At 47.5% G+C, this 12,380-nt stretch overlaps 1 protein-coding gene across 1 annotated transcript in view; it reads left to right on the forward strand.

Annotated features, from left to right (window-relative positions):
• The window catches only part of TMEM132C (transmembrane protein 132C), a 438,903-nt gene extending 428,784 nt beyond the window's left edge, over positions 1-10,119 (forward strand). Inside the window, exon 9 of the mRNA XM_034934833.4 lies at positions 7,297-10,119. Coding sequence (XP_034790724.2) covers positions 7,297-8,502 — 1,206 coding nt within the window. The 3' untranslated portion in view covers positions 8,503-10,119. The remainder of the gene's footprint in view (positions 1-7,296) is intronic.
• Positions 10,120-12,380: the final 2,261 nt, after the last annotated feature.

Raw genomic sequence — 12,380 nt, forward strand, 5'->3', positions numbered from 1 at the left:
CTTCCCATTGCACTTAGAAAGAGACCATATTCCTTTGACAGCCCACATGGCCCCACACAACATAGCCCCTGGCTATATCTCTGACTTTATCTTGTGCAGCCCTCAGTCTCTCTCATCCTATTTGAGGCACACACTCCCCTTGCACTTCTTTAGGGGTTTTGCAATTGCTGTTGCTTTTACCTGAGACACACCACCCTCACCGCTGAGCATGGCTCCTTCTCATTTTCATACCCAGTTGTGATACCCTCTTCTCATAAATGCCTTTGCTCACAGCGAATGGGTCTGAATCAGCCCCATTTCTTACCACATAAAGCATGTTTCTCCTCCATGGGATATAAGCTTCTACAAGAGAAGCCCCCTGTTCATCGCTCTATCCCCAGTGACCATCACAGGGCCAGCATATAGTAGGTGCTCAATAAATGTTGGTTGAGTGACTGAATGACTCTTAGAATTGGGCTGGAAGACAGGAAATTAGAAAGAGAGCAGGGAGAGTTTATCCATGTAACACAGCCAGGATGGGCTCGTCTGACCCTAACAACCTGCATATGGGTGTTTACCTTGTCTGCAGGACTTTCTGCTTCTGATGTCATCATTAGAACAATACTTATGAGAAGAGTACAAAGTTAGGAGCCAAAAGGCCCAGATGGTATCACAGCTGTGTCCGTTACCACCTATGTAACCTCAGGCAAGACGCCTCACCCGTGTCTCAATCCTTAATGAGAAAGTAACAACACCTGTGAAGAGTCCATTTGCAAATTAAATTAGGCTTAACAATGTTGACTGCTAAAAACAGTGGCTGGCACATGCCAGCCAGTGTTAGCTCTTTTCCTGGGAATGGCTGCTGTTATTATGATCACTATTTTAGTGAAAGCACACAGAGCCTTGGATGCTCCATCAGAGCAGACAGTCTTGACTCAGAACACTCTGCGTCAAACCCAGTTTCCTCTGGTGACTTGCGGCCACAACAGGCAGGTGGTCTGGGGAGGAAGCTCAGATTAAATCCACATCCCACTATGGACTGAGCAATGCTGGAGGAGGTGTCATGTGGCTGGCACAGGCGACAGGGCCCAGGGGTTAGTAGTAGGGGTTAGGATCCCCTGACATGCACTAGCAGGAACACGATAGTGCTACAAAGCAGAGGCACGATGATGAGAACAGAGGGCAGTGATGGTTAAGGGAGCAGGCATGATGACAAAGTCTAGGGGCTTGTATTCTTCTAGGGGGGATTGGAACGTTCCAGCCATAGTGCAGGATTTCAGTGCAGTTCAAGGACTGCAAACTCAAATGCCTACAGGGGCTGGGCTGGTGTTATAAGCAAGCAGTGCAGACTGTGCAAAATCCATGTGGCTGCTTTGTCCGGTAGTGGGGTCTATGAAGAGCTAGAGTGATGATGCTCAGTGCTCAGAGATGTGCCCATTATCTGCTGCTATGTAACGACGGCCACACACTTAGCAGCTGAAAATGGCACGCACTTATTAGCTGACAGTGCGGTGGGTGGGCTCAGCTGGGTTCATGCCCAGAGTATCAGGAGGCTGAAATCACAGTGTTGGTTGCCTGAGTTCTTACCAGGATGCTCTAAGGACGAATCTGCTTCCAGAATTATTTGGGTGGTGGCAGAATCCAGATCTTTGCAGTTATAGGACTGAGGTTGCCAATTCTTGGCAGGTTACTGGCCGGAATCCTCTGTTAGTTCCTCAAGTCCACCTGCATTCCTTCTCACTCCCCACCCTACCTTCATCGGCTTCAACACTAGGAACAATGCGTGGAGTCTTTCTCATGCTTCCAGTCTCTCCACCTTCCCCTTCTGTCACCAGCTAGAGAAATCGCTCAGCTGTTAAGGACTCATGTGATTTCACTGGACTCACCCAGGTAATCCAGGAAGACCACTCTATCACCTGTGCCATGTAACAATATAACATAATCATGACAGCAGTCACTCACCCCATGCCCATGTTCTGGGAACTGGTGCAGAACATCTTTGGTGGGCCATTCCAGGAATTCTGCCTAATGAGGAGAGAGTTGCTACCTGATTTTGCCCCAGAGTGTCAGCAGGAGGGACCTGGGGTGCAGGCAGGTCCTCATCCAGCCCACAGCACTGGCTTCTTCAAGTCTTCTTTGGGGGCAGATGGGCCAGGAAATCAACATGGTGTTTTCTGGTTTACAAAGAGCAGAGTAATACTCTCACATTTGGGATTAGAAGAAAAAAGAGCAGAGGAAAGTGGGAGAGAGAAAGCTGAAAGCATGAAGCTATTTGCTGAGAATGGATAATGAATTAGGGTGGACGATTGGCATTGCGACCCCCTTGGCATGGGGTATGGCCAGCCGCTCCCCATCTCCTGTCGCCCATCTGTCTTCATCAGCTGACAGTAATTGGTGTCCCCTAGCACTGACTTAGGGGGATTTGTGGATGTAGTTCATCTGATTTGCAGACACGACTCTTGAAAGGATAGAGCTCTAAATCATTTCTGGGCATGTGTTATTTTAAGTCATTCAGAATTTCTCATCTTTGGGGAAATGCGCTGGCTTCTCCTGATGAAACACTACATTCCAGCCTCTCTGTAATGAGCTAATGGAAGAAGTTAGTCTCAATCATGCAGCAGGGCTGATGGAGATGGATCTTGGCAAGCCAACGGTGTTCTGAGGCTTTAATTCCGATTGTCTGCTGTTCAGGGGCTTTTTTATGTTAACTTCTTTCCCCATCTAGTTTGTGAAGAAAAATTATTCAAGATGAAATGTCAGCCACGATGAACTTGCACACTGTTCAGTCTTTTATCTCACCCCTTAGAGTGTAGAAGGCTGGCACCTTGTTCATGATATTTTCAAGTTTGAAATAGAAAATCTGAATGGTTTTTACACCTACAAATAGAGGGTAGTAGCCTGCATGTTCCCCTAAGCCTTGTTTGCTCTAAAGAAAGTAGGATAGAAAAATGAAAGGAGAAATCACTTGGTATTCGTGCATGAGGTTGAGGCATTAGAAGGACTTATTGGATTGTGTGATTCATCAGCTGATATGGACAGAGAAGACGAGGGTGAGCACCAACATCCCTGAGCCATCTCTTCTGTCTTAGTTTTGGTCTGCTCAGAAGCTGAGCCTGAGACAAGGATTCAGGTGCAAGTAGTTTATTCAGGTGGTGAAGACAATACCAGTAGAGAAGTCAGGGGTGATGGAAGGAAGAGAAATGCAACCAGTAGAGTGTATTACCAACTCAGCCACCGCCAAGGGCAGCCGGAGCTCCTGTCTGCTGGGTGACTGTATGCCGGTCTAGAAAGGCCAGAAGAGTTACTGCACTTGAGGGGCAAGGGATCTGGGATAAATATAACAACTTCCATGAGTCCTTCATTGAGGGCTGCCCACAGCAGTTATTAACTCCTTGGCACATCTTGCTGTAGGCACAACCACATGGATTCCAGAAGCCAGAGAGTGACCTTGGGCAAAAAATAAGTTAAAAAAAAAAAAAAAGCAAAGTTGATCATTGAAAGTTGAGCTAGCAGGAGCTGAATGGGCAGCCACCCAAAGAGAACTCCACACCCTCCTAAAACTTCCTACACAGGCTCACCCCTCAGAGCCAGCTGGTGTTGGCCAGGGCTTACCAAAACAAGTGATATGACCCAATCCAACTCAACCTGCCTTCACACACAGCAGAATGTATCAGTTCATGTCCAAGCATTTGGATCTTCAGCTACAGCTACATGCAGATGCTCAAACGATGTCATCAGAATTCTTTTTTTAATTGCTAGCATTCTTCCTTGGTCCTGCGGGATGTAGAGTCATCATTGCTGTGAACACTGGCTGCTCCCAGGCTACTCCAATTTTTCCTTCTGGAATTCCTACCAAACAAGCGTTGGACATTCTCATTCTCTCCTTTATGTCTGTTCACCTGCCCTTCACAGTTTTATTTCTTGATATGCCTGTGGTTCTATTTGGGGTAACGTGGGTGGCTTTGTCTCCCACTGCAGTAATTCTCTCCTTGAACATGTCTCATCTGCTGTTCGAACCACCCATTGAGTCACTGATTTCAGTGACTGTGTTTTTCATTTCTAGAAATTCTACGTGGCTCTTTGCACCCCTTCCTTCCTACTCTGCTTCCATTCGCTTCTTCTTCTTCTTTTTTTTTTTTTTTTTTTTTTTTTTTGAGACAGAGTCTTGCTCTGTCACCCCAGCTGGAGTGCAGTGGTGCGATCTTGGCTCACTGCAACCTCTGCCTCCCAGGTTCAAGCAATTCTCCTGCCTCAGCCTCCTGAGTAGCTAGGACTGCAGGCACCCACCACCATGCTCTGCTAATTTTTGTATTTTTTGTAGAGATGGGGTTTCCTCATGTTGGCCAGGCTGGTCTTGAACTCCTGACCTCAGGTGATCCGCCCACCTCAGCCTCCCAGAGTGCTGGGATTACAGGCATAAGCCACCGCATCTGGCTCCCATTTGCTTTTATTGAGACAATTTCAACTCCTTTTAATGTCTCTTTAATTTTTTAATTAAATTTTTAATTTCTTTTTAATTTTATTTCATAGACTATTTTTGTTGGTTTGTTTTATGTTATTTCATAAATAACATTTATTATGAAATTTATTATGAAATGTATTATGAAATGTTATTATTTCATAAATAACATTATTTATTGTTTTATTTCATAGACTATTGTTTTTTGTTGGTTTCCTTTAAGCTATAGCCTTTGGAGTCTTCTATGATCTCACGTATCAGTCTGCTCACCCTCCTGTGTAAATGTTTAATGCGCCCCCTCCCGCTGCAGCCTTTCCACCTACATGTTGTAACTTTTCTTTCTTTGTATCATGAGCACCTCTTGAGCCCTGGTTGCTCGGCTTTGTTTTGTTCTGAAGGAGGTTGTATTTGCATTTGCACAGGTCCAACTTCAAGTGAGTTTCTTTTCTCCCAATTTGCATACCACAGAGGTAGTTATCACACCCAAGTGTGGGCTTTTGGTTTTGAGTGGCGACATCTCCATCCAGTGCTCAGAGCGCACACAAGCTTTGCTGCTGTATCTCTGGCTCAGCAGGTAGGATTTTCCCATGCCCCGTCCATGGAGTGGGTGCTGCTGCCTCCCTGGGCTGCGATGACAGTGTCCGGGATGGATGGGGACAAAGGTCCAGGAAGGCCACGAGGTCAGACCTGGTTTGCTGTGAAAAAGGCAGGGAGGAAAGGAGGCAGCTACTTGACTTTTTCAGCAGAGGGTGAGTCATCATGGTCTTTGTGGGGCTGATAAAATGGGCTCTGGCAGTGGTTGTTCTAGGGGGTCCCTAGCACAGTGGTCAAGAGCTCAGCTCTAAAGCCACAGCAGTTCCAGCCCTGATCCTGCCTCTTCCTAACGATATGACTGGACATATTTATTTTTTTTATTTTTCTAACTTTTATTTTCACTTCAGGGGTACATGTGCAGGTTTGTTATGTAGCTACACTTGTGTCATGGGGGTTGGTTGTACAGATTATTTCATGACCCAGGTATTAAGCCTAGTACCCATTAGTTATTATTCTTGATCCTCTCCCTGGTCCCACCCTCCACCCTCCAATAGGCCCAGTGTGTGCTGTTCCCCTCTATCTGTCCATGTGTTCTCATCATTTAGCTCCCACTTAGAAGTGAGAACATGTAGTGTTGGGTTTTCTGTTTCTGTGTCAGTTTGCTAAGAATAATGGCCTCTAGCTCCATCTGGTCCCTGCAAAGGATGGGATCTTGTTCTTTTTATGGCTGCATAGTATTCCACGGTGTGTGTGTACCACATTTTCTTTATCCAGTTTATCATTAATGGTCTGGAGAGTTTTTCCTAGATGAATTCAGGAGGCTGAAATATGCAATTCTAATCACAAAGTGGAGAGCCTGTATCCACTGGGCACTTGCTGTGGATCAGGTGCCATTTAGGTTGACTTTGTGTCTTCGCTATTTGACTCCATGTCTTTGCTATTGTGAATAGTGCTGCGATGAACATATGCGTGCATGTGAGCACAGTTCTTAACCTCTCTTTGGGCAGGAAGCATAACCCAACCTACTTTGTGGAAGAGGAGAAAATGCGTTCTGTAATAACTGCGAACAACACCTGACCCACAGCGAGTGCCCAGTGGATATGGACTGTCTGTTTTATGATTAGGATTGCACATTTCACCCTCCTCTATTCATGGGAGTTCCCACTCTTGGAAGCAGAATAGAAGTACCCATGGCTAAGTCAAGAATAAGGCCTTCTGTGGGATTATGTTTGCTGTGGGCACACAAAGGGGAGAGGATGTCATTATTGCCCTGGGGAGGAGGCGAGACAGCAGGAAACCTTGTGCTCATGAGAATCTGCCAGTCACATAGGCATGGGTGTGAGTGGCATTTCTAGGCCGGTAGCTTCCCCTTTTTTTGGGATATTATTCAGCCATAAAAAGAATGAAATATTGCCATTTGCAGCAACATGGATGATCCTGGAAGACATTACTTTGAGTAAAATAAGCCAGGCACATAAAGTCAATTTTTTTTTACCAGTCCCCACAATGGCAAATAATTTTTACGTAGCTGTTGGGTCACTGACAGAAGTATAGTGAGTCTGCAAAATAAACTCAACCCCTTCACACTGGCCCTTTGCTTCCTCTTTCACTCTGCTACCCATGCAGAGCAAAGGCATCACAATTGAACGGGGCCCACCAGCCAATGCCATGTACTGCGTCCCACACATCACTGCCGCCCAACTACAGCCAAGCAAAGCATCTGCAATGGCTCAACAGGGTCAACCTTAAAGGGCAAAATGCTCTTGTTTTCTTGTTTCTCAGGCAAAGCTTAATTCACTGGGGGCAGTGCAGGGAGAAGAGGGGAGGTTCCTTTCTGATGTCATTGGTTCTGACAGTGTTTCCTGCCCATCAACCTTTGTCATCAGGCTGGATACAGACAACAGCTGTATCCATTCATCATACTTAGGCCACTAATCACAGAGTGTGTGACAAAATGACCAGGGCCTGCCCTAGAAGCCAGTCATTGTCTGTGAAGATGCACCGGCTGACTGATTCAAGCAGTACCTGTGTGGATAAAGCCACCTGGAGCCTCATCTCACTTAGGGATTTTTGTTTTGCCATTTGTTTGTTCCGGGTAAGGATTATGAGGGCGCTGTTAGTCACATCCCCATTTTTTCTTGTTTAAATTAAGGTGGTTTCTCTGCCCCTGATAGAAAACCTGTATGATTTCTCCCCAGATGCATGAGCTACTGGGTCTGGATTTGAGGTCCTGCTCCCTGTTTCACTGGGCGTCCTCCTAGGAGGGGGTTTCTAAGGGAAGAGGCATCCCCCAGGTGATCTTCTAACTGCCTGTGTCCCTGCAGGAGGCTGTATTCAGCACGTGGCTGCAGTTCAGTGACGGCTCTGTGACGCCCCTGGACATCTACGACACCAAGGACTTCTCCCTGGCAGCCACCTCCCAGGACGAGGCTGTCGTGTCCGTCCCCCAGCCCCGCTCTCCCAGGTGGCCCGTTGTGGTGGCCGAAGGGGAAGGCCAGGGCCCACTGATCCGAGTGGACATGACGATCGCCGAGGCCTGCCAGAAATCCAAACGCAAGAGCATCCTGGCTGTGGGCGTCGGCAACGTCAGGGTCAAGTTCGGACAGAACGATGCTGACTCCAGCCCTGGCAGGGACTATGAGGAAGATGAGATCAAGAACCACGCCAGCGACCGCCGGCAGAAGGGCCAGCACCATGAGCGCACAGGCCAGGATGGGCACCTCTATGGCAGCTCTCCCGTGGAGCGTGAGGAAGGGGCTCTCCGAAGAGCCACTACCACGGCCAGGTCCCTGCTGGACAACAAAGTGGTGAAGAACAGTCGGGCAGACGGGGGCAGGCTGGCAGGAGAGGGGCAGCTGCAGAACATCCCCATTGACTTCACCAACTTCCCGGCCCACGTGGACCTCCCCAAGGCCGGGAGTGGGCTGGAGGAAAACGACCTGGTGCAGACTCCGCGGGGCCTGAGTGATCTGGAGATAGGGATGTACGCCCTCCTGGGGGTGTTCTGCCTGGCCATCCTCGTCTTCCTGATCAACTGCGCCACCTTTGCCCTGAAGTACAGGCACAAGCAAGTGCCCCTGGAAGGTCAGGCCTCCATGACCCACTCTCACGACTGGGTGTGGCTTGGCAATGAGGCCGAACTCCTGGAGAGCATGGGGGACGCGCCGCCGCCCCAGGACGAGCACACCACCATCATAGACCGCGGACCGGGGGCCTGCGAGGAGAGCAACCATCTCCTGCTCAATGGTGGCTCCCACAAGCACGTGCAGAGCCAGATTCACAGGTCAGCCGACTCCGGGGGGCGGCAGGGCAGAGAACAGAAGCAGGACCCCCTGCACTCGCCCACCTCCAAGAGGAAGAAGGTGAAATTCACCACCTTTACCACCATCCCCCCGGACGACAGCTGCCCCACGGTGAACTCCATCGTCAGCAGCAATGATGAGGACATCAAATGGGTGTGTCAAGACATGGCTGTGGGTGCCCCCAAGGAACTTAGAAACTATCTGGAGAAACTCAAAGATAAGGCTTAGGCCCCTGTAGCCAAAGGGCCCTGCCCAGATGCCTTCCTTGTACTGGAAACTGGCCCAAGTGGGGCAGAAGGCGTTGTCAGTGGGGTTAAGAAGGGACGGTCCCAGGGTCCATGCTAGACCAGTTGGAAAGTTTTGAAGTCAGGAAGAGACGTTTTTGTATCAAGGGATTTTTAGCAGTTAATGATGGTGGATTTTCAAAGGTCAGGGGAATAAAGTCTGGGGCATGGGGAGTGCAGACCAAGTTACTGAACTGCACAGGCAAAATTAGGAAGGTTATTTTATGAGTCAAAACATACTACAGACAAGCTACCAAAAATTATTTGTTAAAAAATGCAAAAAGACAAATAAAAAGAGAAATAATCATCTGTTTATATTTCTAATAAAGGAGCAAAATATAAAAATAGGGCCTGCTAAGAGACATTTTCCATTCTAATTCACTATTCACTTTTCCAAGGACAGCCTTCAACTGTCACCACACGGCTGGGGAGGAGTCATTTCTTAACAAGGGATGCCTCTTGGGATAGAACTAAGGAGTTTTAAATCTTTACTTGATCATCTTTTATTTACTTTTCCACTTTTTCCTTTTTTCTCTCTCTCTGTGTCCTAGACTTCCATTGCATTTATATTTAATGTTTATTTCTGAGAATCAAGCAGTATATTTTTCCTAAATGAAACATAAATTATATTCCTATTCATTAGATAGGTTCCTAGGAACAATGCCAATTAATCCATTGTTTAAGTAGTAACTTGAATGTTTTTCTATATCCCTCCAGCTTTGTTGATAGTGGCTGGTTTTGTACAATTGGAGGGAGCTCTCAGAGCCTTCCGGGGGGAGGAGAGGAACTGTCCTTAATCCATCACCACTACCATAGGGCAAAGCCAGCAGGTGTGGCCCTGTGAGGGGCTGTGCAGACGGGATGTGGCCAGGAGAACAGAGCCCCACCTGGACCACCTGACCCCTCGGGATTCCACCCCTGTCATCGTGGGGATGTTCCTATATAGGAGAAAGTTGGGTTAAATCAAAAAAGAGGCCACGCCCAGGTGTAATCAGAGCCAACCTGGTGGGCTGGGTCTATCACAAGACATAACTGATGCTGAACATGAACAAAGATAAAAACTGTTTGGAGGGTTTTTGAGTTGTTTTTCTTACGTTGTTGGGTGGGGTATACCAGCATAAACTCTAAAGATAAAATCTATGTTAGATTGTCAATCAACTGTGTTTTTGAACAGCATAATTGTGTAGCAGCACATTGCAAAAATGCATTCATCCAAAGCGACACATGTGGCAACGTAGACCACGCCAGTGAAATAAGCCCCTTCGTGATCACCTGACTCCAGTTCTCCGTGTGCTCCATTGGCTGCGGCTGCAGGAGGAAGATGCCTGACAGCCCTCATGCTCTCCGCAGGGGGGCGCTCACAAAGATTCCAGGGGTGTTTATTGTGTTTATTTTTTTAATTACTAAAATCAGTAGCTAAGAAAGGGTCCTTGAAGCCTCCTAACCTGGGTTGGACCTTTGAAAAATATATTTGTAGCACATATTATAGATAGAAAGAAGAAGATATTTATTTATACCTGTGATGCCAATTGTCATTAAAAGGCTTTTCATGGCTTGACAAGTCAGTGTCTTGTGGGGTGTGTTTTGTTTCACTTAATTGCTATTTCCCACCCCAAAATATACAACCCCAGAAGAATTAAACCCTTAGGCTAAAGGGAAGACAATATATTTGCCAATCTTTAAAAAAAACAACAACAACAAAAAAACTTTTTCCCTTTTGGTTTCTTGACTGATCCACAGTGATTCCTAATACGGAGGGCTTTCATTCATAGATCCACCGTCATCCACACCAGTGCTCAAAGTCAGCAAGCAGGAGGGCGTTCATTCATAGACTCACCATCATCCACACCAGTGCCCAAAGTCAGAGAGCAGGAGGGCGTTCATTCATAGACTCACCATCATCCACACCAGTGCCCAAAGTCAGAGAGCAGGAGGGCGTTCATTCATAGACCCACCATCTTCCACACCAGTGCTCAAAGTCAGCAAGCAGGAGGGCGTTCATTCATAGACTCACCATCATCCACACCAGTGCCCAAAGTCAGAGAGCAGGAGGGCCTTCATTCATAGACCCACCATCTTCCACACCAGCGTTCAGAGTCAGTGAGCAGGAGGGCGTTCATTCATAGACTCACCATCATCCACACCAGTGCTCAAAGTCAGCAAGCAGGAGGGCGTTCATTCATAGACTCACCATCATCCACACCAGTATCCAAAGTCAGAGAGCAGGAGGGCGTTCATTCATAGACTCACCATCATCCACACCAGTGCTCAAAGTCAGCAAGCAGGAGGGCGTTCATTCATAGACTCACCATCATCCACACCAGTGCCCAAAGTCAGAGAGCAGGAGGGCGTTCATTCATAGACTCACCATCATCCACACCAGTGCCCAAAGTCAGAGAGCAGGAGGGCGTTCATTCATAGACCCACCATCTTCCACACCAGTGCTCAAAGTCAGCAAGCAGGAGGGCGTTCATTCATAGACTCACCATCATCCACACCAGTGCCCAAAGTCAGAGAGCAGGAGGGCCTTCATTCATAGACCCACCATCTTCCACACCAGCGTTCAGAGTCAGTGAGCAGGAGGGCGTTCATTCATAGACTCACCATCATCCACACCAGTGCTCAAAGTCAGCAAGCAGGAGGGCGTTCATTCATAGACTCACCATCATCCACACCAGTATCCAAAGTCAGAGAGCAGGAGGGCGTTCATTCATAGACTCACCATCATCCACACCAGTGCTCAAAGTCAGCAAGCAGGAGGGCGTTCATTCATAGAGTCACCATCATCCACACCAGTATCCAAAGTCAGAGAGCAGGAGGGCCTTCATTCATAGACTCACCATCATCCACACCAGTGCTCAAAGTCAGCAAGCAGGAGGGCGTTCATTCATAGACCCACCATCTTCCACACCAGCGTTCAGAGTCAGTGAGGAGAAGGGTGTTCATTCATAGACTCACCATCATCCACACCAGTGCCCAAAGTCAGAGAGCAGGAGGGCCTTCATTCATAGACCCACCATCTTCCACACCAGCGTTCAGAGTCAGTGAGGAGAAGGGTGTTCATTCATAGATCCACCGTCATCCACACCAGTGCTCAAAGTCAGCAAGCAGGAGGGCTTTCATTCATAGATCCACCGTCATCCACACCAGTATCCAAAATCAATGAGCAGGAGGGTGTTCATTCACTGATCCACCGTCATCCGCACCAGTACCCAAAATCAGTGAGCAGGAGAGCTTGATGACACACAGATTGCCAGGCCCTGTCGCCAGAGGTTCTGATTTAATAGGACAAAGGCAGGGCTCCCGAATTTGCCTTTTTCACAACTTCCAGGGCTATGCCAGATGCCAACATTGCCAGTCCGAGCCCCAGCTTTGCAAACTACCAATGTCCTTAACAGAAGAGAAACCCTAGGAGCAGGTGAGAAACTGTGAAATCTCTCCTCTGGGGAAAAAGTTTACTTTTGCCTTGACAGTTTTGCATTTATTGTTATTGTTGTTTGTTTGAGGTTTGGGTGAGATTGTTATTATTGATTGGTTGGGGAAAGAAAATTTTTTGGTAGAAGCTAAGGTATTTTTTTTAAATAATAACTTTATCGAGACATCATTCACATGCCATAAAACTGATCCACTTAAAGTGTACAACTTAATGTTTTTTGTTTGTTTGTTTTTTGAGATGGAGTTTCGCTCTTGTTGCCCAGGCTGGAGTGCACTGGCATGATCTCGGCTCACCGCAGCCTCTGCCTCTTGGGTTCAAGCAATTCTCTTGCCTCAGCCCCCTGAGTGGCTGGGATTACAGGCATGTGCCACCACGCCTGGCTAGTT

The sequence above is a fragment of the Pan paniscus genome, chromosome 10, assembly GCF_029289425.2.
Source record: "Pan paniscus chromosome 10, NHGRI_mPanPan1-v2.0_pri, whole genome shotgun sequence".
In the NCBI taxonomy this organism is placed as follows: domain Eukaryota; kingdom Metazoa; phylum Chordata; class Mammalia; order Primates; family Hominidae; genus Pan; species Pan paniscus.